This window comes from Aythya fuligula, chromosome 4, assembly GCF_009819795.1.
Source record: "Aythya fuligula isolate bAytFul2 chromosome 4, bAytFul2.pri, whole genome shotgun sequence".
Classification (NCBI taxonomy): Eukaryota; Metazoa; Chordata; class Aves; order Anseriformes; family Anatidae; genus Aythya; species Aythya fuligula.
In genome coordinates this window covers 70,986,575-71,013,521 of record NC_045562.1, presented here as the reverse complement: position 1 = coordinate 71,013,521, position 26,947 = coordinate 70,986,575, and the positions used below count along the sequence as shown (strand labels likewise).

The window sequence follows — 26,947 nt, the reverse complement described above, 5'->3', positions numbered from 1 at the left end:
TCAATGCTTACACTGTAAACGTGTACACCATGTGTCAAGGAGTTGAACACTTCATGATTGCAAAGGACATGACTAAACACACTTGTCAGAAGTGCTAGACGTGTTTAATATACTGTTCATTTAAAGAAAAGGAGACTCATAACAGTTTCTATAGTAAGGTGGGCTTTCTAAAGACGTTTTTTTAATCACACTAAAATTATCAGGTTAACATCATTTTAAAATTGTGCTTGCTTTAAGGATCATATCCAGAGGAAGCAACAGTAAGGGATTCATCTAGAACCAGGTACAACTCAGAACACAAGTGTTACTTAAAAACATTATATTTAAAGTAGCCATTGGTTTTGAAGTAGCTGCCAAAAAGTTTCAAAGAACCCATCCGTTTTCTACAGCAAAGTCTGAAGATATATTCTCGAGTGATTCTGACAGGCAGAAAGAGTGAGATCTGGACTTGTTAGGAGGTTATTAAGTAAAAAAGCGATCTAGAGTTATGCTTATGTTTTCAGGAATCTTTTTATTAAGTGCTATTGAGGGAATCTGACTTGTGATGACAACACCTGCTCACTGCATCACTGTGAGTGGCCTGGAAACATGCTGGTGGCTGGTATTACAGAGAACAGCAGTTTTCAGACTTCGCAGATTTCATGTTCAATAAACACGGATTGTTCCATTCACTTTGACTTGTGAACTGAAGGATCCAGCTGCAGTCAAGTCTCAATTTTTTTTTACTCTGCAAAGATGAATTAGCATGGTGTGTTGTTACACACATTTGAGCATTTCAACGAATGCCACAATTATCTCAAGACTTACTACAGTAAATCTGTACTGGAGGATAAATCACAGATTAGTAACGCATCTTTGTGTTTAAGCTTTCAGCTACACGTCCTGCTTTTTTTTTTGGGTGTTGAAGAAGAGAGAAAGAAACCTCAAGAAACAAACAATGGAAAAGAATATTTTCTTGTCAATAAAACGTCTGTAATTTTTCTGCTTTCAAGTTTTCTCTCTTCAAAAGCTCTTCAGGCATAGAACTTCTTTCTTCTACCTAGAGACACCCCCAAAGAAACCCGTTCCTCTGAAAATCAGAAGTAGAGCTAAGGATTGGTAAGCTTTCTGTCTCCCTTGTGGGAGGTGGTATTTGTTTTTCTTCTCTTATATAAGAAGTGTTACTTTTCCCCTACATAACACAGTCCATATCTCAAAATTTAGATGGCTGGGGGGAAAATAAGTAGAGGCACGCAACATCTGGACTTGAGATCAAACAGTTCATGGAAAAAATTTATACAGCTTGAAAACAAAGGAAAGGACATGTTAAAAACAGCCAAACACAACAGTTTGACAACATCCACCCTGGGCTTACAGATGTGCTTCAAATAACAGTTTAAAGCCCTTTTTGAAAGGGTTCCTTATGGTGGCTTAAGAACTGAAGACAGAAAACAACCAAAGGCCTTGACTGTTCAGCTCAAATAAAAATAAGAATCAGGCACAGAGGGGAAGATCTGAAGCTGCAGATCAGGTTTGGAGAAAGCAAACAGCACTCAGCGCTCACTGGGTTTTCCTCAAAGTTGCCTTGCCCCCCTTCCCCACCTGCTCTCCTCAAAACCCAGTAAGCATGCTGATTAAGTGTTTTTATAGCAAGCCTAGAGAAACAAACTCCCAAGCATGAAGTGGAAAAAAAAAAAAATGGAGCAAAACACAAGATGAAACCAGGGCTTTGCCCATCACTCTTCTATTGTTCTGGGCTGAAAGGCCACGGTCACTTACTGGAACTCTTCCCCAGCTGTAAATGTGTCTAACATTTCACGTGTCCCACTGCTGATCCCTGGGGGACAAGCATGGAGTCTAACCTCTCGATAGCACCTCCAGTACAACCAAGCTGAAGCACTCAAACTAAACTCCAGTTATCCCCCTGGCATTCAGCCCAGAATAGCAAAACAAACAGCTCAAACTCCTGCCAAAATATTTTCTATTCAAATTAAGTTGTTAGAAGATTTCTAAGTGCTAGAAAAACACACGCAACCCCTCCTTGCTTAGGTATCCTGGCCTTATAGCTTAACAGCTACGCGCTGACAGCCAGCAGTTTTAAATCAGAGCCCTGAATGGGAACAAGTCAACCACAAAGCTGTTCTTCACCTGGCCCAGGAAAAGAAGATCCACGTTATAGCTAACAGTGAGCACTCAACAGCCAGCTTTGGAGAGAAGAAATAACAAGACAGATGGCCAACTCCAACAAGTGACTTGTTTTTCATGTTTAACTACCACCAAGATCTACGCAATTAATATTTCTCTTACCTTCTGAAGTGAAAGAATCGACAGAAGACAGTGGACTCTCTCTGATCTTTGTTCTTTCGGTAACTGTCCAGGCGGCACTCCCTGCATTTATGCAGGTGAGGTGCGATGTTATTGCAGGAGCCATCCTGTACAAACGCCTCTCCGCTCTGCTGCAACTTCTTCACCTTAGCAGCATCTGCTAAAATTGACTTGCGGACCATGACTGTGGGGAAGAGCAGTGAGAGTTACACAACTAATTAGCTCATCATATAAAGGTGCAAGCAAAGGTCTTGTCATGAAACAGACCTGTGTCAACCTTTCCTGTACATGTCACATTACACTGAAACAAAATAACGTGTAGACCCACATAGTCCAGTTACACAGCCTGGGAACCCAACCTTAACAGATCCATTCACCCCTCACAGAAAACTATCTCAAAAGAGTGGCTGCTTCCAACAAAAGCACTTCTTCCACTATCAGGGCTGGAGTATCTGAGCATGGAGACTTCAAAAGTACTGAGGGCGGAAGTACCCATCCATTTCACAGCCCTCAAGGTGCAGTGGATTTCAGCAGCTCACCATAGGAGATGCCAAACGTCTCTCTGCCTCCCACACTGCAGGTGAGACCCAGCAGTGACTGCTTGGCTGGCTGTTTGCCCACCTTAGTTAAGGAACAGCACGTGGTAGTACAAGACCAAGCAACATGAGATTGGAAAGAAAGAGGTGGGTGTGCAGGGAGATTCCCAGAAGCAGGACGATCAGCTGCACCGACACACAGCACAGACACATTTAAGGAGCTGGGCTCCTGGTGACAGCTACAGCAATTCCCATCCTGCCACACATGGAAAACTTGGAGCATAGCAAGTGGAACCAGGCCACAAATAACACAGTGGCCTTTTTTTTTTTTTTTTTTTTTTAATTTTTCTTCTTGACAAGTCAAAGGAAAGTCCCTTTTGAACAAAGCTTTGTTGAGAACATCCACTTCTCATTACAATTACAAAATTCAGGGCCACAGCTAAAAAAAGCAGCCTCATTACACCATCAGCTTCTGCATCCCAAACAGAACTGTGTTCCTGTAACCTGTTTTGCCATTCTGTTCTTGGAGATATTTTGTAAAAAAAACTTTGTTTCTAGGAATTATTAGTCCTTTTTTCCTTTTGCGGGAAAGAATATTTTCCTGTTTTATTGCATTCACCTTGTGAAAGAGCCCACAAATGACTCAAATTCCAGATCACTTGCTCGCACAGTCTAAATTACTGTTTTTGTGTACGTTACAAAGGATACACTTGTATGACATCACACAGAAACCACAAGGACTTTCAAATGACAGCAAGTTTTAAAAAATACTTGCCATTATCCTGGATCTTGGCACTTCCAGTCCAGAAGTTTTCATTTTCGCTTCTCTCAAAAAGAGCCTCACTTGAATTTCTCCTAATAAAGAATTCCATGTCTGCGTGTTCGTCAATCTTGTTTCCTTTTTGGCTGTTCTGGCTGTTACAGCTGCTTTGCGATTTAACTCCAGACTCAGGAAGAGAGAGAAGATGAGCATCGGAGGTTGAGGGCCGACAATCTAAAGTCCTCTGCAGTTCAGCAGTGCTGTTGACTCTTGGTATTGCTACGGGAGAGTTAAGGTGTTGCATCTGTTTTGCAGAAACGCATTCTTTTGGAAAGTTTGTGGTGGGCTTCATTAGAAGTTCGTTTGTATTTTTCAAGCTGGTTTCCTTTCCGTTAGCTGAATCAGTCACAGACGAAGATCTTGAGGTTGTCAAAGAGGTATATTTACCATTTTGATCGTTAGGATTTTGCGTTTGTTCTTTAGATATATACGTCACTTTGGGGAAGGCCATCAATTCGTCCTTCAATGGTTTAACTCCAGCATTAAGACAAGAAGGATGAGTTTCTGGTAAGCTCCGTCTACATGTGCTGAAACATAAGACAAAATACTTAGAGAAGTAGGTATCAAACAAACCACAGCATCAGCTCTTCAAACCCAGTCACGTTTAGATCTTGAAGAAAGAAATTTAACCATATACTTTTAATTCTGACATTCGAAGACATAAAATTGTGCGATTTTCAGTAGATTTGCATTCGATTTTTGTTTATTATTTTTTAAGAGCTGAAACAAAGCGATAGAACTGTACAAGCACAGATGCGCACATTTAGCTACTGCAGCTACTCCACTACCTTCTCACAACTAAAGTTACTTTTGCATTTTCTCCACGTAACTGTATAACCAAACACATTTCACATGCATGTTTAAATTAGAAGGCTCCAATACTCCAGAAACTTCAGCAGGGACTGTGCTTCTGGCTGACACAACAAGCCTATGTTGAGACAGTAAAACTACTCCCCCACAATAAGATCAGATGAAAAGTCACGTTTTCTGCAAGCCAATGCCACTTCTTGTAAAGGAAACACAAATTCTGTGTATCAGCTATCACGCTGTTTGTACTAAGTATATAAATCTTTGTGACAGAACTGGGGGTAAAGGCACCACACTGTAACCTTCGAATTCTGCTTTTGGAAAGGAGCTGTGGTTTGCACTCAGGAAAAAACAGTTACATGCTACAGTACGGTTCCCACACTTGCTCTAGTCAGAAAGCCGAATAAAGCACAGCTTTCATTTCAGACCCCAACTGCCTTTCCTCCCGTCACAGCTGCTGTAGAAATTTGTATTTTTGAGAGATTGATCTGATTGAAAAATGCCTTGACCATGCCTCTTAAGAGTTACTTTTATCACAGAAACACAGCATCAGCTCAAATTTGTACAAGGAAAGTTTGGAGTGGTAACCTCAGTACTGAAAGGTTTTAAGCTCCACTGGATATTTTCTGGGCTCTGACAGATAACAAATAAGTTTAGAGCCAACACAAATACCTGTTGAACAGAAATGTAATTGAGGACCTGTACTTAATCTGTAAGCAAACAGCCTACAAGAAATGTGCCTGAAGGTGTCCTGTTTAGTTTTTCTCAGGAAGGCAGGTGGGGGACACGTCTGACAAGCAGTGGACACCATGGGAAGTCCTCCTGTACTTCATTCAACTGTGGACGGGCACAATGACACAGGAACACCAGCTTGCAACACTGAAGGGCGACTACTTCGATTTAAAGACACCCCCCCAACACACACGGCAAAAGCAAGAAAATTACATACCCAGTGCAATTAAATCTATCACTTTCCTATGCCAATGTTACAGAAGACTTGAGTTACTACAGTTCCGTAAAAATTACTTCTGAGTTTACTCTAAGAACTTGAATTATTTTTGGAGGAGAATAGTCCATGCAACCATAAACTGATTCCTTACCCCTGAGGAGTTTCTGCACCAAGGTTGGGAGGAGAGTTAGCTGGCAGGGGCAAGCCTTGATGCCTTTGGTCTTTATTAGCAGGAGTACATCCTAGCAATGCTTCACCAAACACCGTTGGTACTGACCGCACATGTCCCTGACTCTGAGAAACCTGCAAGAAAGATTTTAACAGTTCTAAATACTTAAAACACCACCACCAAAACAAATACTGCTTTACAAGGTTAAGCTTAAAAATAAAAGTTTATTAGTGATTGTTTAAAAGCTTGAAGACCATTCCTCACTCGGTTCAAAAGATGTGAAGCCCTTTTAAACATTATAGCTTCCAAGAAACACTGTTCCTGTTAATTTGTTCCCCCCTCCTCCCAGTTACCACCATAGACTTCAGGTGGTGCGTGTAACATTAAGGTGGAAAGGAAGATAGAAAGCTCTGCTCTTCCTTGTTACCACCAGTGCAAAGATCTTTCAAAGTTGGTTACAGTAATCAGAAACAGCTTTCAGAGCTCTTCTGGAAATCCCAGGGAAAATTAGAACTGTGAAGTTAGAGTTTACCAAAAATCTATACATGAACTTCCCTGCAGGGAGAAAGTCTTTGCACCAGGATTCTACAGTGGCAAGCAAAGAAATCTTGTGCTGATTAAGTATCCAGCTTTATAAAGCTACAGTTCTTTTAGGAATACAACAGGCCTATCGAATTAGGAGTCCTTAGAAACAGTTGTTTTCCATGAGACTCCCTCCTCAGCTCTCAAAACCCATAGCCCACTCCCACATGCTCAACTTACTGCTGCAAGTTAAACCAGGCTCATTAACATCAACTCTAAAATATTTCCTTTCTGCTTTGTACAACACAGCTGTCAGACATCAAGGCAAGCTCTCAGAAAAACCTTGGGGTTTATTAACTCCACATTACAAGTCAGAGTGCTATCACACAGTGAGTTTAAAAAACAAGTTATAGCTTCAGCTTACCTATCCAACACATTCACTCCACCAAAATCAAAGAAATAGAGCTTATTTTCCTTATCCAACTACACTCAACTATTTTCTCAAAGTGCTTACGAGACATTTCCCAAAGAGTAAAAAAGTGATAAAAGATCCAGTCCTTAGAAGGAAGGCAGACCAGAAAACCAGAACTAAATAAACAGCAGCACCGCTTTAAGGAAAAACAAGCCATGAATTCAGATGGTGGTAACTCTGCTGTAGTACATTTGGAATATGAAATAAAGACTGGCTTTGTATGCATTGAGCGAGTGGCTCAATGGCTGAATGTGCAGAAAGCTCAAGAATGGCAAATTGAGTGCCTGAAAGACACTAAAGGTACTCAAGCATGAGCTATAGCAACAACACGAGCAGAGGATGATTGCGGTGCGCGAGCTACTTCATGCTGATTTGTGGCACAAACACTCTTCCTCAAAATACAAATACAAGACGGATCACTCTTGTCACTGAGGAATCTTATCTTGTACTTGCTACCTCCCTGCTGCATCCTTGTGAAGCTGTTAAAGATTTCTAATAATGATATCCAGACAGTAACTAGATCTACATGCTGACTCAGCACAGAAACCAATAATCAAAATCAAATAACCAAACCAAAACAAAAACACACAAAAAATATCCCCTACTACCACCACCGAAGAGCTTCCACAAGGCTAGCCCCACCTAAAATGTGATTTTTGAAGCACCTGGGCAAAAGTATAGGGTAAGTCTGAAGTACTGCTCTTTAGTCAAGCCAGTATTTGACGTTTACATTTCTATATAAAATTACCTAGATCTTCTCTTGGCCTTTCAGGGAGCTTTCTTAGGATGGATACCTCCCAAGTCACTCAGAAAAGAAATAAATATTGGCATGCAGGTACCCATGTTCCCTTTTTGTACTGACACAACATTCTTCCAGACCTTTATCTGTGTAGCTTGGATCCTCAAAGCATGCAAGTGTCGCTAGAGTTTTGGGGCTTAAGTACAAAACTAAATAGTTAGAGAATGAAGGCAAAAAGCAAAGGCTACGCACCTGAGAAGTGCCATGTGCTTAATTGCATTGCAAAATACATGACTAGGCAGGCTGATGCCTGAGCGCAAGGAGGGGGCAGAAAACAATTCAGAAAATGAAAACCTGACCTTCAAGGTTTAGTAACTTTTTCTCTGATTACTGCAACGCGAGATGTTTCTACCCATGCCTAGACAAGTTTCAGTGAACACAACGTATCCTCCCAGGGATTAGGTTCGTTATTCCACTTTCATACCTAATCCTTATTTAAGGCCATTCTGAGAAGTGACATGACTAAGTTACATAACACAGACACACATAATGCGGTAAGACATTACCTCGGGAGAAGATTTTGTGTGTTTAGCATCAACGCTTCCACTATTCTCTGTGGATTTCCTTTTCACGCCCCCAATTTTTTTAGATTTATCTGGAATGGAAAGTGATCCAGATTAGTCCATTTTAGCACAAATTTCCAACTTGGTATCTGAAGTACAAACAATAACAGCTCTTACCACATTTTCCATTATTGTCATATATGATTTCAACATGAATTAACTCTGGATCGAGAGTTTTTAAAGCTGGAATCTTGGAAAGAAACAAAGAAAAACAACAGAGGAGTCAGTTAGAGGTGGAAGTTACAGTCTGAATTTATTTATCTTAGGTGTTATGGTATAGACTATGCTTAGATACTTGACATTTGTTATTTGACAGTTCTACCAGCAGCACGAAGTAATGCAGAAACACTTTGGGGTAACAGATTGCACTGCACCACACTGATCCCTACTTCCTCCTAGCTTAAAGCGTAAAGGACAGAATTATAAATTGTGCTGGTGAGGATACAAATAGAAGACCCCAGCTGTTCCCCCATCTCCATTTGTAAGCCCACCTCAGCTGGTTCTTACCTCCTGACAGTTGACTTCTAGAGTCCGTGTAGCTGGATTACCATTCACAACGACTGCTGTGAACCACTGGGTAGACGGATCCAGGCTATAAATTCTAATTTTTGAACCAATGATATTTTTTCCACCTTAAAAAATAAAAGAAAAAATGCTTCAGAAAAAGGGTGCACGAAGACCAACACGTTATCCAGGTATCAATGTGAATTTGCCAACAGTACTGGATGCAAGATGAGTAAGTAAGACAGAGAACCTTGAGACAACTTCCACATAGCTGAGGGAGGAAAATAAGAGCATGATAATCTACGTTCCAGCTATCTGCTTCTCTCAAATAGTTCAATTAAGCTTCCTGGATGTTCAGACATGCAGCAGGAGCCAGGCTGACCTCCAAATTTCAGACAGTAAGACAGATCAATGGACAAGGAAGCAGAGATTCTCTGATTAGATGGGGAATTTTCCCCTTTCCAGTATTGGGGATGACAACTCTAAGCCGTAATATTTTCCTTTCCACAAAAGATGTTTCTTGCATAACCAAACATGACTAACAAAGACGCTTGTATCTACCCGTAAGCAAGAATCTGAGGCCAGCAAATCTAAAGATAACAATTTCAATTTGACTAAGTAGCAGCCTTTGTGTAAAGCTTTGGAAGTTTAAAAAAACACTACTTGAAGACAGCGAGTAACTCCCAGTAATTTCAGTGAGCTATACATTTGATATCTCTTTCACAGGAGTCAGGACACCTACACACGCCTAAATTGTGCACTTGCTCTTACAAGAGAAGGACTTAACATTGGAAAATGTGAGGAATCGTGGGGAATTCAGTCTTTGCTGCAAAAGCAGAATCAGTATATTTTCTTCTATAAAAAAGCTTTAATTCCTAGAATGGATTATTATAATTTCCACCATCAGCACAAAGATTTCCCTTTTGATTTCGGTATTTATTGATGAAATTTTCTGCTACAGAGCATGCTTATACCTTGTACCAAGCGTGTTTCATCTAAGTGTTTCTTCACCAAAGCCTGAATTTCCTCATTAACATTTTGATCGTCCTTAAGATGAAGCCTGGAACTGTCCACATCCTATTTAGAAGCAAAATATAGAAGTTGGCATTAAGGATAAAGCTTCTGATTAACAAAGAGGCATGAGTATTTAGAAACAAGATAGCAGCAATTCATACATGCCCAACAAGTTTCTCATTATTCCGTGTTCCTTCAGTTCCCAGGATATCATATTTATTAACCCAGACATCACTTCCTTACCACTAACCTAGGACAACGATCAACAAGCCAGCCTGGAGGTAGCTCTCCAGATCCACTTTAATATTGCTCTAAAGAACAAAATCTGACTTTTACTACGTCACTAATGAGAACTAAGTTTAACTGAACTAATTTAGGATCAGGTTCTTAGAACTAGTGGATACACATTTTATAATAGTCCCAAAGAGCTGTAAATGCAGATAGTTTGAGTTTTGTTTCTATTTATTTTATAACAATAGTGCCTGGATCCAGTGCCATGTCAAGACACCATTATACATTATAAAACAGTCATATGAATGAAAACAGAGGCATCTAAATTGTTCATAATTATTCAGCACCATGTATTTACATCCCCTCTTCTATTTTTAACTAAAATAAGCTCCTCAACAACATTCAGCATTCCTAAATCGGAAGTTGAGAGCAAGTTTTTAACAATGGCTCAGAGTACCAATAAGAAAAAAAATGATTTTTTTTTTTTTTTTTTTTTTTAATATCCAAAGCACTGCTCTGGTATTTGTAAGAAGCAGAAGGCTCGAGAGCCAGCAGTGAGAGAACTGTTATTCAAGATGCCAGAAAATTAGCTTTCTCCATTGCAATATTGAGATGAGGCTTCCATATAAAGAAATCTTTACTTGCTTTTTGAGCCAACGCAGGCAAGCTGACAATCTGCAACTTGCATTTAGTTTTAAGGCCGGTTTTTGTTAGTTCCTCAGAATAAGTGGTCTACTTGCTGACTGGTGACAAGTTAAAGTAGTAGAACATTAATGGTGGCACTACCAGTGGGCTCTCCGTGGGACTAATTTCTACTTTCTACTAATTTCATTCAGGGTTTCAAGGGTCTTTTCTAGAAAGGTTAAATCCTTTCCCAGCAGCAGATCCTATTCCTCATAATGCCTGACCAGTCAGCCACGCAGGGCAATTGTTTCAGCCTGCCTCTGCCTAATTTTCACTAACAAATTTTCCTCCTGGTGCTCAACAAAGGCATTATAATTCAACCACCTCGTTTACATCCTGCCCACTTCCACAATTGTTTCAGATTAGAAGTCATGTGTTTCCATTGAGCAGCAAGATTTATTCCAGACATCTCTGCAATTCCTTTCACAGCCACGGTCACAAAAGGGAAACGTTCCAGATTTTCCCCTGCCATCAACACAATGCAACTGCTGCCACCTGAGCTGAATCTCTCTCCTGCTACACTCCCCTCCCTCATCCAGCTGTGCTATACGACCTGGACACACACCACACCCAGAATTGACATTTATGAGTTGTGGCAGTACACACCTACTCCAAGTTTTTACCCGTTTAAAGCCTTGCATTTAGAACACATTAACTTCAGATATCTTAAACAGCAAGATAAGAAGGTTTACATGTCACGTTTATGATGCCATACAAAGTTACCTGGATGGGTGTCAAAAGGTCTTTAGAAAGAAAAACACATCTCTCTTCGCCCAGATAGCGCACCGACACCATTGATCCCAAACCAGCTTTGTCCACTAAGGATTTGTACGTCTAGAAAAGTGATAAGCATTTTCTTAGGAGCAGAGTAAGACCTCATCATGTCTCATGTTCATTTAATTACAATGATTTTAGTTTTGCATCTGTTTCCCTGTTAAGGTCTCCCATCTACATGTAACTCTTGAAATAAAGTAAGTGTATAATAAACTTTCTCATACAAGCCTAATAAAGAAGTCACTGGATTATATTTGAAATTCATTTCATTTATTAGAAAGAGTAACGAATTGACGTTAGGTGGCTGTCATTAACAATCATTAACCACTCATCCTAACATGAATAATTTACTAGCATGAGGAGTTCCAACTGGGGACGTGTTCATGAAGACCTCTCCTCATGGTAGAGCAGAAGAATATCTAGCAAAGCACTGAAGAGCTGCTGCAGGGCTTGCAGATGAGTTCTTAAAGCTCACACAGCACTGATAACATACCGAAGCCTTAGTTTAGGCATGAATGATGACTTAGCCTCAGAGTTATACCACTCCAGTCCAACGATCTTGTCTTCAGGTAAACCAAAGGCTTTAAGAGCAGCCACGAAACAAAGACTTTAAGAAGCTTCTGAACTCTTCTTAATATGTACAACATGAAATTTTGTCTAGCCCTTTAGCTAACAGCCCTGAGTGGGTACACATTTGGTGCCTGGAAAATCACAAGCAGCAAGAATAACTCCCCCTTATGCAAAAGGTCCATTTATGCCCCATTTAAAAGAGAAGAGGAGGAAAAAATTGTTCTGATAGAGTATGTGTGGGGGTTTCTGAAGGACTGGTCACGCAAAGAATGATTTTCTTCCCCTTTGCTGCTTTAAATTCAGTTACAACAGCACTAGGAAAGGGGCAGTATCACTGTAAGAGCAAAATCAAGCATTCCAGGAGCTACTGGGCATTACAAGTTTTGCAAAGCCATTCTATTTGTCAGAAACATACTCTCCTGTACACTCAAATCAATTGCAGTAATCAAAATTTATTTATTTAAATCCCCACATGCCTTTTGTGACCTTTCTTTCCTCCCTTGAGTGGTAGGAAAGGGGGAAAACATCTTTGCCAAGGTAAGTTCCAACATTGTGCTTTACTTTACCCCACCTCACTCCTACGATGAGCTACCTAACACGTACACTGCATGAACTGAGCCTTTAAACACACCACGGAAAGAAACCTTGTGGATAAAATGGAGATGTGAACTGTTCAGATGCACGTAAAGAACCAACAGCTAAGTTGAAATAAGCAGAATTTCAGAACATATCAGCAAAATCTAGTAGTAGATATATTGATATTATTGCAAGGGGAAGGAAATAAAGTTAAGGACTCCTCTTTCCACTTCTTCTCCCACCCTGTTTAGCTCTGTATCTAGCGAGTATCTGTTCAGATCAGCTTTGCTTAAAACAAACCTCAGCTAACATGCACAACTAGCTTAGGAGTAGCAATACCCAAAGCAGCCAAGTAAAACTACACTGGCTGCATACATTAGCAGAGAAAAATCCTCCGTTCACCTCCACCAGCTGATCTGCACTGCCAGCCATGCATGGCAGTTGCAGGAGGCTTCCATTTCTGGCTTGGGAGGTGTAGCTCAGGTATTTATATGCACAAAAACTAGAGCTCGCAAGTGAGCCGTGGCAGACAGCCATCACGTAAGAGTCATTCAAATTATTTTTGTCTCAGATCATGAATTACTGAAGAATTAACAGTACTCGAGGCACAGTACAAAGAACCTAAGATAAAAGTAGCGAGCAGAAAGCCCTGTGCTTAGAAGATGGCCATGCAGAGCCCAAGTGAGTCAGGCCAACCGTGTACTTGCCATGGCAGGCCACTGGATAGGCGTTATAGAACTGCCTTGAGTTCTTCTTTCGGCCAGCACCAGCTTTTGCTCCACCAGGAATGCTTTCATCTTATGGCAGTAGACCTCTATCCATCTTCTTTTTTCCCATGACTCATCATCAAATTCCACGCAAATCTGCAGAAAGGAAGGAAAGGAAATAGCTTAATATTCCATCCCATACAAGATAAACATCATAAACAACATTTTCTTCTAAAACATTAATTAGAAACACAATGAGAACAAGAATATTGCCCTCCTGTCACACAATTAAGTGATCATCAAAGCATCCTAGACTGACTTAGGGTTTCTAAGTGTAGTTAAAGTTAATTGGCTCGTCATCATTACTGTCACACAAAACATTCCCATTGCTATGTAACTCGATGACCTTCCCATCTCAAAAAGCCCTCTATTGATCAAGGGGAGTTCGCTGGCCCACCAGTGTTTACAGTCAGGGAAAAAAAGCAAACAAGCAAAAACAACCTTTAAAGGACTGCGTAGGACAGTAGCACATGCATTGCCCACTATATTTAGGGCGTTTGATGAGTTGTTCTTCCAGAAATATTTTCAGAATAAGAGTCCCAAAGAAAAACTTCAGTTATTTTATTGGAAGCCCAAGCGAGAGTAAGCCAGTAAAGGAGATGAAATTACATAGTGTGGTTGTTTCCTGCCTGCTTTTAATTGATATTCATCTCCACAAATCTCTGAAGCACGTATACAAACTTTTCAAGAGGAAAGCAGTTGTCACTGTGCTAAAAACATGTTTTCTTGGCCAACTTCTTTGAGGTGGCATTGCCATTCTTTGATAAGCAACACTGAGATGATCAAAGGATTGGGGAAAAAAACAAAAAACACACCACAAATAAAACCTTGCCTGGCTACAGGAATTTAAATAACTCGCTAGAGAACGACACCTTCAGAGATCTCTCCTCCTTCCCAGGAAATATCACTGTCCTAAATATAGCACCTAGCTCGTTTACCCTAGAAGTGGAGAAGCTTTAATTGAGCGAATCTTAGAAACTTCCCCTTGCGATCAGCTTCCCTGCGAGGGGAGAGGCAAGTAAGAGCACGCACGCCGAGTGGCACGATCGCAGGCAGGAACTGCAGCCCTGATGGGTGCAGAACCGAGTTGAGGCATCCTGAAGTTCACGGAAACAGTGAAAGAGATAAGCAAACAGCACAACTACCAGAACCAGAATGGCTTGTTTTGGCTGCAGTATCAACACTGCTCAAGCAGGAAAATACGGTTGAGAAAAGGCTTGCCAACATCACAGGCAATCGGTCATTTCTGGAGCTCGGTCCTGACGTTCTGTGAGAAGCAAGGCGGGAAAGATTAAGGATTTCTACTCTTCTGGATGCTTTTTTCAATCCATCACTATCTCGGGTGGTCCTAGACATTGCTCTTCCTTGAGACAGAGGGAAGGAGGCAGCACGTATTTTGGAACAAGAAGTTCTTTATGCCTCGATTGTCTGCTTCACCACTTCTTCTACGCTTTTACTACAGAACACACGAAGTTAATCTCTTCTGGCAGCACCGTAACCAACTACAAGGCACTCAGTGGAGCACTGAAGTCCCCCAGAGCACCTGCTCCTTCTCCCTTTTAGTCCCAGAGAAAGCCCTCAAGAAGTTTTCTGCAACAACATCCTTCTCCACACAGCAAGTAAGGGACGGGCACGGCCCCGTGGGGCAAGCTCCACCCCAGGTACACACACAGGACCAGAAGCTCAGCCTCCAACAGCTCGGGACTCTCCACAACACCCCCCAAAGTTTGCACGTTCAAAAAATAAATGGAAAGCTGAGCTTCCTTCTTGTTCAGAAAGGTGCTTCCTCGGTTAACCAGAGGTCACGAAACTCTCCCCGTTAAAAAAATAAGGAAACAATTTTAATGGGAAGACTTGTCATGGGACAGCCCGCCCAAATCCCTTGCAGAAATGAACTGGAGTACCATGATTCTGTTACTGTACCAAAGTTTTGGCCTTAGCAAATACTTTATATCCTAAAAATACTTCAGGTAGCTTTCCTGGCTACAGTTCCTAAAGAGGTGCTTACAGGCTTCTGTCAAAGCCTCCCAATTTCCCCCCAGAACACACAGTTAATGAATTACACCAAGCTTGCAATAATTGATGGGGCACAGAAGAAGCCCACCAGCAATCACCATCAAGAAGCAGCCACCATGCAAGAAGAGTCTCCGAGCCTCCAGCCCCACGCACGGATTTGCTACATCTGCAGCACTGATTGCAGACAACAGAACCATTTGTTCCTTATCAGCTCCTTCAGAGCAGAAGAAAGAAATGCCAGCACTCCAAAAAGGAGCATTTCGGTTCCGTAAGCACCTCCAGGGGAGAAAGTCGCTTACAAGCGAGGTCTCCAAGCACACTTGGGGAACGCACAAGGAGGTAATTCCTGCACATCGGCCACGAGAAAAAGTTCTGAAGGCGCTGGTGGAACACAACCACCTCCAGTGAGTTCGGGGCCATTTCCGGCAACAGTGCCAGCACCTTGGGGCACTTCAGCCGGCGTGCCAGCTGGGCAGGGAGGCTCACAGGGTTTGGCTTTCTCCTTCTTCCACCAACCTCCGCCCCAAAAGCAGGGGGTGTTTGTGGGGTCTGACACCCCGTGTGCCTCACAGCCCGCAGCGGGACTCCGTGAGGCGAGCGGCCTCCCCGAAGGCCTGTGGGGGCAGCTGGCGCTTACCTTGAGGTCTGGCTTGGAGATGTCGGTGTGGGAGACGGCGCGGATCCTGCCCGCCTTCCAGGGCCACTCGGCCACGCGCTCCGTGTCCCAGGGCCCCTCGTCGTCGCCCAGCAGGCTGAGGAAGCGCTTGCCCACCAGCAGCGACCAGCTGCCCTCCAGCCTCAGCACCATCTTAACTCATGGAGGGGGAGGGCGAGGCCGAAGAAGCAACGGAGAGGCAGCGGCCTCCCTCCTCACGCCCCCCTCCCCCCCCACACCTCGTTAATTAATTAATTAATCAATCAATCAATCAGCCGGCAGGAACCCCCCCCCCTCGTCAAAGCGGAGGCCCCCGCGGCCTCTTTGTTCCTGCCTTCCCCCTCAGGAGCTCGCAAAGGGGGGCAGGAGGCGGCCGGGCTCCCCGCCGAGCGCCCCTCAGCCGCGCCTCGCCCGCTTCCTCCCCTCAGCGACGCCTCAGCGACGCCTCCCCCCCCCTCCCCTCCCCTCCCTTCCCTTCCCTTCCCCGCCCCCCCCGCGGCCTCCACACAGCGCCGGGCGCGATCGCGCCGCTCCCCCTCAGCCGCCTCAGCCGCCGCTCCTTAGCCCCGCCCCCCGCCGCGCCGCCCGCCGCGCCCATTGGCTGCCCGGCGCGGAGCCTCCCGCCGCGATTGGTGCGGAGGGGGAGGCGCCCGCGGGTGGCCCCGCCCCCAAATGGTCTCTCTCGGTTTGTGTGTGTGTGTGTGTATGGGGAGGGTGGTATCCCTCCGCAAAGAGTCCCCCCGGATAACCGCCTCCGCGGAGGGTTCGGATGGGGCCGAGAGGGTGAAGCGGCGCGGTTGAGGCCGTTTCGCTCCGCGCCGCTTCTATCGGTGCGGCAGCGGAGGCGAGGTTTAACCCACAAGCGCCTCTTTTGGAGGCGGCGGAAGGATACGCGAAAGATCGAGGGGCGCGCTGCGGCCCCTTATACGTGCGATCCGCGGCGTACTCAGATATAGCACGGGGGGAGGGGGCACCTGGCGGGCGCTCGTGCGCATGCGCACAGTGGCAAGGTGCACCTGCGGGGGCGCTGCGGGCCGCCTGCTGCGCATGCGCACAGGGCGCGGGGCGCCGCCACCTGCCCGCCGGGCGCCCCTGCGCATGCGCGCATGCTGCTGAAGGGCGGGCGGGGGCGCCTCGTGGCCGCCATCTTGTGTGGTGGTTTGGGGCTGGGGGGGTGGGGAAAGGGGGCTCCTGGGCGGCAGGAGGAGGTGCAAAGGGGGAAATTAGGTCTTTTAGAGGTATATTGAGGATATAGAGAGCTTTTGGGGTGGTTTTTGTAGCCATATTTAAGAGTTAATGGGTTCTGCCACCTCACATCCTCCATTCCTGTCATGGTGGACCTCCATGCCACGTGAAAGGCTGTGGCAAAGGTCGTGAAACCAAGAAGTTAAACTGAGAAACTGATGGCGAGCAAACTGGTTGTGTCATGAAGTAACCTAGCAAGACACGCCACTCATCTTTTACCACAAGACTTTCCTACGCGATGGCGTGGGAGGAAGAAGAACAAAAATGAAGTACCCAAGGCAAAGAAGCTATTGAGTCATCCAGCTCAGGGCAAGCAGATGGCATTCACCTCGTTTTATTCTGGTTACTCCCATGACCAGAAACTTTATCAGGCCCCGAACGCCCAACAGCTCTGCTGCAGACAAGTAGGATGTTTCTGCCACGGTCAGATCTTCAACCATTTTCTCAAGAACATAGCGCTACTTGTGCTAAGTGTTTTCACAGAATCACTGAAGTTGGAAAAGACATCCAAGACTATCGTGTCCAACCACCCCCCTACCACCAATGTCACCACCAAACCATGTCCCCAAGCACCAGGCCCAACCTTTCCTTGAACACCCCCAGGGACGGTGACGCCACCACCTCCCTGGGCAACGTGTCCCAACACCTGACTGCTCTTTCTGAGAAGAAATGTCTCCTCATTTCCAACCTGAACCTCCGCTGGCACAATTTGAGGCCATTCCCTCCTGTCTTCTCACAGTTACCTGTGAGAAGAGGCTGACCCCCAGCTCCCTACATCTAAAAGCTTTTCCCACAGGTTTGCTGTAGGGCTCTCTATTGAATTCTTAACTACTACATTCAAACACTCACGTATGGCACAAAAATTCCTTGCTCACCATGACGAGGGAATTCCTGTCCTTCATACTGGGGATCAGGCAGCCCAAATACCCCGGTAACTTTCAGACTTCTTCAGTGATTCCTACCAGTGAGGCGAACCTGGCGTTACGCAACATTTTCAGCAAGAAAAATAAATGAACAAACATGGATAGTAGAAAATGAGTCTAATGCATGAGCAACCACACACAGCCTGGAGAAATGCTCATTAACAGCCATCAGAAGGAAGAATGGGTAAGTTTGCTTCTCAGATTTAAATATTTAGCATATAGACCAGGCCTACAACATGGAACTTGCGATAAGGTGCTGTATAAAGCCAGCTGTATTTGAAACTACCAAATGACTTGTGTTGCTGTTGTAACAGCAGTTGCACACAATGTATTGTACATCCTACAGTGTGCATTGTATACCCTCCTTATTTAAAGCCCTTAGTTTTTATGCATGGAAAACACTTGGCCTCAAAGGGTAGCTGATTAATATATACAGGAAGAGAAGTGTTAGGCAATACAGAAGTGGTATGAGTTGATACAATAGATCTAACTGTTGGTAGCACACCAGTTGCCGAAGGGTAAACATTTTCTGCAGGCACCATAATAAAGAAAAGCTTTAAGGAGGGATTTGAAAGACAAGAATGTGAGGTTTGTGAATAACCAGCTCCCACGTGCAAAGAGTAACATGAACACCAGAAGTGGTTGTTGGAAAAATGACACGGTTTGGGTAGGACACCAGCCTGGAGGGCCAAGAGTAAGAGAACAAGGACGGGATGGCAGCTGGGGTGATGGTGTCCATGAATGACTTTGGAAGTTAACTCAGGTTTTTGAAATAACAGATGAGCCAATGGCAGGGTGCTAAGAGAAGAGTCCTCTGATCAAAAAGCAACATTCTGAATGTAAATAAAGTCAAAAAATCAGCAAAGACCAGATGAGAAGATGGCAAAGCAGACAAAGTACAAGTTGAGAGGGGTCTGGACAAGTAGGTAAGTAAATACATCAAAATCAAGCATTCAGGGTGCAAACAAGTTTTCCATCCTGAAAGAGCTGAGGTACCCAAAACTCAGTGGCTAGATACTGAAGTCAGTTAATTTTATTATTACTATGACTAGGGAAGATAATTAGCTACTTGCTTCACTTCCCTAGGATTCTTTATCCCTTGAAGGATTTAGTTCATGACCAAATATCTTTTTAAAATTATCTAGCTCCTCTAGGAGATATAAACTTGGGGTAACCAGTGAAATTTTACGTCAAGAATTAGAAGATGTAAGATATTAAATTGTGGCTATAAACATCTATGAATTTGTTGCATAATTTGAGAATATATTTCCCAGTCCACTTAGACAGGATTTTAACCATATAATACAGAAAAATAAATACTTTTTTTTTTTCTTTAGCTGATTATTTTATAGCTACTCACAATAGTCTCCACAAAAACTTACATCTACTAGAAAAAATATCTATAAATGCAGACTCACTCACACTGTGTGCTGATAGAAATACCAAAATGCTCAGAAATGGCTTTCAAGCAAACTATGACAATGATAATGTCACAGATGCAAGTATCTCCCTCTGGTTTATATACATCTGAGGAGCAGAATGCTATTCAAAGTATCTGCTAAACAAACTCTTGCTATAAATATGCAGGACGATTAAATTACAAAGCAGTACGTTTCCACCTGTTCTGCAGCCTGCACGGAGTCTTTAACATATTTTTTACAGGCAGTTCTACCAACTGGGTTGAGATGCTAATAAGTAAACCTTTACCTCCTATTTGAGAAAGGAGTAATCTGTGCAAACAGGTGCTCTTTAAACAGTAAGCGCAGAACACACTTGAATAAATTCCTTCTTTCAGGCACCATTTAGTAGGTAACAGCAGGTTTCTCTTGTTCCCAGCCTTACTAGGAAAAAAAAATGGGTAAGAGGCTTTGGGTGAAGAGACTTGTGTTTAACAGTACATGTGGTAAAAGTTCTCAATAGCCAATTTTGTAACTTCCAATGCTGAAAAATTTCCATATTCATGAATTTAAGCCTACTTGTCTGCATATAAAATCTGGACGTGCTATTCAAATAGTTGTGCTTGCAAGTTGGGGTCCCACTACCTAAAAGTATTAGATATCATCAATCACAAATATTTTACAGAAAAGGGCATTTTATTCAGAGTAGGGCCAGCAGCTAACATTATTTTTTTTGTTCTCCAGAGATATATTCCCTGATAAATGAGGGCAGATGGTTTTTCAACACCCTCATTTCCAAGTTCAGCCTACAAGTCTGCGTGTGGTGAGGACAAATGCTTCATGGTCAGCACAAGATCTTATGGATGCTGTTTTTATTTAAACCTCTCCAGTAGCAACATTTAAAGGTCTGAGGTCTCAACCAAGCCCCCTTGGATAAGGGACTGCACAAGCAGAGGAAAATAATGTAAGTACTTCACCTCCTTCCATGATTAATGATGAAGGTGTAAGGACACGTACTAAAAGGTGAAAGCACACATGATCAGACTACTACAGTGCTGGTCAGCTAACTAGAAACATGGATTTGGGGGAAGCTTAACAGCTTAATTTCCTCAGCATGTCTTGAAATACAGTCCTGAAGAATGAGCGATAACAGCTGACTAGAAGCTTTGTTATTCACTAGCACCCAAATTGATGTCATTTAATTGTTGCTCTAATAGATAAGTAGATTGGTTACTGCTCCTGCTCAATCCAGTTGTTGGGTGAACAGATAAAAGCCTGTATGATCTCATTTCTGTGGCTTGGCCATGTTACCTCAGCTCATCTCACACAGATCAGCTTTGCAAACAAGCAGAACTCGTTTCTGCGCTTTTTTTTCCGTACTACTCTCTTCACCATAAGTTAAAGTGAAATAATTTGCCTTACGTTGGTTAATGCCTTCTCCCCGTGTAAAGTTAAAGGAAGCACGTATTTGGGCACAAAGTACATTGCAGTGCTCCACAGAGTTTATTTACTTAGTGAAAAATCCCATAAGGAATGCTAAATTCTCTCTTTTTCCATTGCCATACGTGCTCTACAGTGGAGGGTAACTTGCTTTTCTTTCACTAACGATGAGTTAGTAGGATTTAGATTTGCTATCACAACTGTAGAAACGGGGAATTGCGAGAGGACTTTTAGGATTGACTGTTAAGTTTTGATTGACCATTAATTTAACATTTAATTATTAAATTGGATGTAAAGTAATGCCCAGGGATTAGGACAGGGATTGGGACTGGATGTTTTTTTTTTTTTTTTCAGATTAATTGTAAATTTAAACAGCTGTTCATAGGTAGAGTGATGCAGTAGCAACCTTTCAAAAGTAGCCATGAGCAAACATTAGACATGAGAAGTGTGGTTAGTAGTTATGTGCAGATTTGAATTTTATTTGGAAAAAAAAAAAAAGGCCTTTCCCTACAGGTGTTACTACCTTGTCAGCTATTAATTGAAAGGGTTCAGGATAACATTTTTTAATCAAAGAATGCAAATCAGTATTACCTTGAGGCATACAGTTGGATCAAATCTCGTCCAGCACCAACGCAGCAGGAACGTTGTGGTGGTATCGCTACCCATGTATGCAAGGAGCTGAGAAAGCTGAGGCAAGTTATGCTGTGAACTGTGACCAACATTATTTAATGAAGAAAATTGTTCTTTGTTAATTAGCTTCACTTCCAGTAGCCTCACAACAGGCTGAGAGCAAGTCATGTTACTCATATTCTGCTTCTTAGCAATGTCCAGGCTCTTTCACTGCTGAAATAACTTAACGTGGAGGTGGTGAAGGCCAGCCAGCCGTTGCTTCATTGCCTGCCAGTGCTAGAGAGGCTCTTCAGGTGTGTTACAAAGTGCTTCCTCCTGTCTCTTGTAAACAGCACTCTCTTGTGACCGAGTTTCTTCCCTTGGCAAAAAAGTTACACCTTTCCCTTGGACAGGAATTTTCTGCAACTCAGGCTCCTGGGAAGTGTAGCAAGGCTTTAGGTCAGTGAATGCTGGTGTACTTGATAGAAATGTTACTAATCTTGATGGAGCCTGCTACATACTTTTCTAGGACTGCTTGGACAAAATTTGTAGGGCTAAATTTGTTTTTTTGAAAGCTACATCTGTCTTCTGTTGGAAGTATTCGGGATGCTTACAACCTTGGTAATTTGAAGTAATTTTTGATAAAGTAGTAAACACAGAGAGACAATGGTTGTTGTGAATTACAAGTATGTGCAATTTGGAGAAGAACTTTGCTTGGTTTTGAATGTATGTCCACTAAAAAGAGAAGTCATCATCGTGGGTATGTTGTTTATACTTCAACCTTACCTGATGCACTGGAAATCCTTCTGCTCCCCACAGAGGATGCTGAGTTCTTGACTCTAACTCTTTCATCCAGCCGCTTACCAGCTGTCCTTTGAACTGGAGCAGTGGGTGTTTGGTAGAGCGTTAGCTCTTTTACCTACTAGTGTAATAGCTCCGATTCCAGGGGGAAAATATAGGATCTTCTAATGCCAAGGGTCAGCTGAGAAATAGCTTTCTTGGAAATTCTGCATGTGGTGCTGCTACCATGCTAACAAAATAATGCTGTTAGCTTCAGTATCACTTAAAAAATGGGGAGAGAAAGGGGAATATAATGATCCCAGCTACTGGTGAATGTAGAAGAACTGGGAATATTTAAAACTGTAGATTTCTAAATGTGACCTAGTTGCTATAGCACAGAACTGGGAACCAGATCTGGAATCTAACACTCAGTTTATTATTAGGCAGATAATTTAATTCACTTCATTCCTCTCTGAGATGGGGATGACAATAATCATTCCTGAATCTATAATTCTTATGAATCGCTTTGTGTTGTGCACCTGAAAGATGATGAGCTACTAATTAAACATTATTTTAATCCTCAAATTTCCTTTTAAACTTTAATAAGTGTTTACATTCCCTAATGGCAGGGAGGAAAAAAAAAAAAAAAAGCATGATTGTGAAGCAGCTGCTAAGAATTTTTCCCCCAAGATGTTTAATATTAAATGGGGATTGAGTCATCCGTTTCAGATAAAGGGAGGATGCGAGAAATAATACATAAGCAAGAGGAGAGATAGAGTCAAAGCAACAAAGAAGCTGGAACCCCTGTCCCTTTGAAGGAGCTTCCACTTCCCCTGCTCTCTGCCCGAGCTGGAAATACGCTCGGCAGCTGAGGTGCAGCTGGGAATTTTGGGGAGTTTTTCGGTCTCACCTCTCCTGCTGTGTGCTGTGGCCAGGCAGAGGGGAGCCCTGGCCAGTTTTAGGGGCCAGCAGCTGGTTTCCAACCTGAAGCCTGCAGCGCAGCGGGGTGTCGGTGCTGGAGCTGGTGATTCTGATGTGCTTGGCTGTATTTATCGCTGTGAAACTCGCAGCAATTTCCTGCTCCTCGCTGTGAAGCTCCCCGCATCAATTGCACGTCAGTAAAACTAACAGATTCCTCAATCAGCTCTCTTCACAGTTGTCAAAGACTAATGCCTGTTCTCCCAATGCTAGAGGTTTTTTTTTTGCCTGAAGTTAAAACAACAGATTCAAAGCAAAATCCTGGCTCCAGGGAAACCAGGAATTTCATCTGTGTTTTTTTAAGAGACTCTGTTAATCCCGTCTTCTCCTGAAAGGAAGATCGTAAACTGTCTTGTCCCTTATCTCTTCTAAAAAGCTCTTCTAAAAATCTCTTCTAAGAACTCAAAATTGAACTTTTGTTGCTTCCTGATATTTAATGCCCTTACTAGCGTGATTACTAAACTGCAGTTCTCAAAAAATCAAACAAACAAACAAAAACACACAAAAAAACACCAAATATACAATATACAAATATACACCAAACAAAAACCACCACCAACAAACACAAACCAAAACACCTACATAAACAACCTTTCCCAGTTCCCTTTGCAGAGCACTTTGTGCTGTAGCATAGGCTTCTAACTCTTATTTCCTGTGCACAAATCATCACAGATTAAAATTTACAGTTGTAGTTTTCTAATGAGTGTATTAGAGGCAGCTCCAAGTCACTCCCAGCTCCCTGTTGTCCAGCAGACCTGGACACACAAACAATAAGGTGTGGCTTAAAACCCGTGTATCTGCCTCGGGACAGCTGGGGGTGGATCGTGGGTTTGTCTCAGAAACGAGCAGGAAAATATTTTAGGTGACTGGAGATGGCTGATAAAGCTGAAGGGGATTTTATAAAAGCAATGTTGGAAAAACGCAACTCAGCAGATCGCTGAGGACTCTGAATTTTGGAGGTGCTGGTTTCCCTGCCTCCCACCACGGAGCTGATGAGCGTTGTGCCTCCGGCTGCAGCAGCCGTCGGGTGTCTCACTGCGTGCCACATGTAGGGCACAAGCTGCCAATACAAAACACTGCACATGGAACCAACTTCACCTGCCAGCAGGCATCTAGTTGTCTGGGCACACTCCGTAGGGAGAGAAGGGAAGCGTCTCCAGCAGGAGATTCATACTGAACTAGGTGTCTGGAATAAGTGGGACAAATCACCCCCTAGAGGTGTTATCTTCCCCAGCTTCTGCAGAGCTCTGATTACTGACTCACCCTCCACCCTTTCGTTTAGGGTAAATGCTGAGCTAGACACTAACCTAAGGTGGGATGGAGTCGGTGCTGCTCTTAGGTTCAGACATTGTTGCCTGAGCTAGGTAGGCACTGAATTCATTTTCTTTGTCACGGAAAGCTTCTGTGAATGAATGTCAGTGGGAGATGCTGACGAGCTGATGAGCAGTACGGTGTATTTTCAGGGTTCACAGGTTTCCCGTGGGACAAATGACCTTATGAATACTGGAAGAATAAAGACAGAAGCCACAAGAATTGGTTGTGGCCATAAAAGATCTTTTAAAGAGAGAAAAAGAGAAAGAATTACTCTTAAAGTTCATTCTTTTATCAGAATATTTCAAACCACATCTATTGTTTGCACACAGAGTGCAAAATAGTAATTTATGCTCACAGGCTATAAAAGATACCAAATAATTTAATCCCATGTAAAAACTCTGAGCACTTACATTCCCTAGCACAGTGTTTGTTAGCCGTGCTGCAGTGTGGAGGAAGAAACCTTTTTTAGGTTGACCATCTGAATCCGAATGTTTGCTCCCCAGATTTATCTTCTGTGGACTTTCAAAGTTAACAAAAAGTGCGTAGGGAAAATGGAAGCTTAACTAGCAATGGAAATGTTGATTTGTAAGCACGCAGTTAGCGTAAGAAACCAGGATGTGCTGAGACTGCCAGGACTTCGTGAGCAGGCCGTGACATCTGATGGCTTGCAGTGCTCGAGCGTGCGACAGGGATGTTGCTCCACCTTCACCCTGGGACTGGCGTTGTGACCAAACCTCTGCACTTTCATTTTCCTCTCTGGCATTAGCAAATATTTACCCACCTTTAGAAAGCACCTTCCCTTCTTGAGAAATGTCCTGAATGAAAGCAGGGTGACATTACCGCCAGCAGGTAATCCTGTTAATCTAACACACGCCCTGTGGGTATATTAATTATGCTCAATACCACTTGATCGCCGTGGTTAGATGCACAAAGGCTATTAGAGGAATTAACTCCTCATGTCTGCAGCTGCCCACCCTGCGCGTTTACTCCAGCCCCAAACCAAGGACTGAAGTCCTCCTCGCAGCGCGTAGGAGGAACACCCTTGACTTCTGCAGGACCAGTTTTCCAGCCAGAAAAGCGATGCCTTGCCCCAGTTGCCAGCAAAAGATTTGTCACACAAAGGGTTGCCGAGCGCTGCCACGCTGCTGCCACCAGGGGAGACGACTTCAGTGCAAACTTCTGCTCTCCTCCTGCCCTATCAGTTCTGCAGAGGTGTTGTCAGGTTAAAGCTGTCTCACGCTGCTCTCTGCAGCTCACAAAGCCACGTCTAGGCTGCTTTATAAAATCGTAGCCGGAGACAAAGCTCTCTCCAGCGTGCTGTAGCTTCAAAGCTGGCCCTGCTTTGAACTAGAGCTCGGAGCAGATGACCTCCAGAGGCTACTTGCAACCTGAATTATTCAGATATTCTACAAAGTCAGGTGTAGCCTCCGCGGCGTGGAGCTCGGCATAAATTGAAAATCACCCCCTGGATACCGAGGACGTACTCGTGTAGCTGTGTCGGAGAAAGCTCCGTGTTGCTACAGCAACACCTTTATCAGTGCCCCAACTGCTTTCAGGGTAGTGCTGGGAGGACGGTGTGATTCGCTGGCATGTTTCTTGGGGAGTGGAGGTGGATTTTCACAGTCCTGCTGTTGGCAGTGAGAGATTCATTGGCTTTCTTTTGTCCATTGCATTCCATTTTGGTGGTACTTGGGAGAATCTCCTAGCTGAAATAGACAACAGAGGATGGCTGAAACGGGGTCTGAGGGAGAAGAGAGTACAGAAAACACCACCACCTGCGTGCACGGCAATTAAAGGGTCTCTTATTGGAGCTGGGAGGGAGAGTCTGTGCTCACACGTGCTTCTCGTAGCAGCCCAAGAGGTTACATCTTGTAGTGTTCCAGCTGGAGCATGGCTGGAAACTGATAAGAAAAATGGAGTTCCGGAACTAAGCCTCTTATTTTGGTTTTGTGGTAGTTCGTGGTACCAAAGCAGAAACTTTTAGGAGCCCCGGATTCCATTTCCAGCTGTAGCCTTTTGCTGAGCAGTCGGACTGGAGGCCAGTTTGTGTGGGAAAACTGCTGTCGCTTTCCTTGGGCAGCCACACGTCGCTCAGAGATGTGTTCAAACGTTATCACATCTCAGTACCAAAGGCTGGGAGTGCTCAGCGTGCTATTCCCACTTGCTCTGACTTTTGTTGTAAGCAGGTACAAGTCCAGAAGCCATTAATTGGTCCCATTAATAGTGACATTAAAGCGAGTTGTTACAAGTCTTCAAAATGGAGAAACATTTGTAGGGACTGGGTCCTCTATAAATATCCAATGGAAGATAACTTGGATGCTCTTATCCCAGTAGGTGCATTTGCCCTTTGTTTTCTGAAGCCTTTACATTGTTTGTTTGGATCCTGCTTTTGTTCCTTTTTAGTTTTGGAGCTCAGCCTTGTAATCCCAGGGAAGGCTATTAATTCTTGTTTGTTCTGCCACGTAATGGCAGAGAAGCAGGATGATACTGCAAGTTTTCTTATCCCCTGACTGCGGGGAAAAAAAAAAA

The 26,947-nt window shown here is 43.4% G+C and overlaps 1 protein-coding gene across 1 annotated transcript in view; it reads right to left on the bottom strand.

The window, feature by feature from the left end:
- Positions 1 to 16,002, bottom strand: part of KDM3A (lysine demethylase 3A) — a 29,198-nt gene extending 13,196 nt beyond the window's left edge. The window contains exons 1-10 of the mRNA XM_032187256.1: positions 15,715 to 16,002; positions 13,002 to 13,157; positions 11,098 to 11,208; positions 9,420 to 9,522; positions 8,449 to 8,573; positions 8,059 to 8,131; positions 7,885 to 7,973; positions 5,568 to 5,719; positions 3,616 to 4,187; positions 2,287 to 2,488 (exon numbers count right to left, since the gene is read on the bottom strand). Of these exons, the coding sequence (XP_032043147.1) occupies positions 2,287 to 2,488; positions 3,616 to 4,187; positions 5,568 to 5,719; positions 7,885 to 7,973; positions 8,059 to 8,131; positions 8,449 to 8,573; positions 9,420 to 9,522; positions 11,098 to 11,208; positions 13,002 to 13,157; positions 15,715 to 15,885 (1,754 nt within the window). The 5' untranslated portion in view covers positions 15,886 to 16,002. The remainder of the gene's footprint in view (positions 1 to 2,286; positions 2,489 to 3,615; positions 4,188 to 5,567; positions 5,720 to 7,884; positions 7,974 to 8,058; positions 8,132 to 8,448; positions 8,574 to 9,419; positions 9,523 to 11,097; positions 11,209 to 13,001; positions 13,158 to 15,714) is intronic.
- Between the last annotated feature and the right edge of the window lie 10,945 nt (positions 16,003 to 26,947).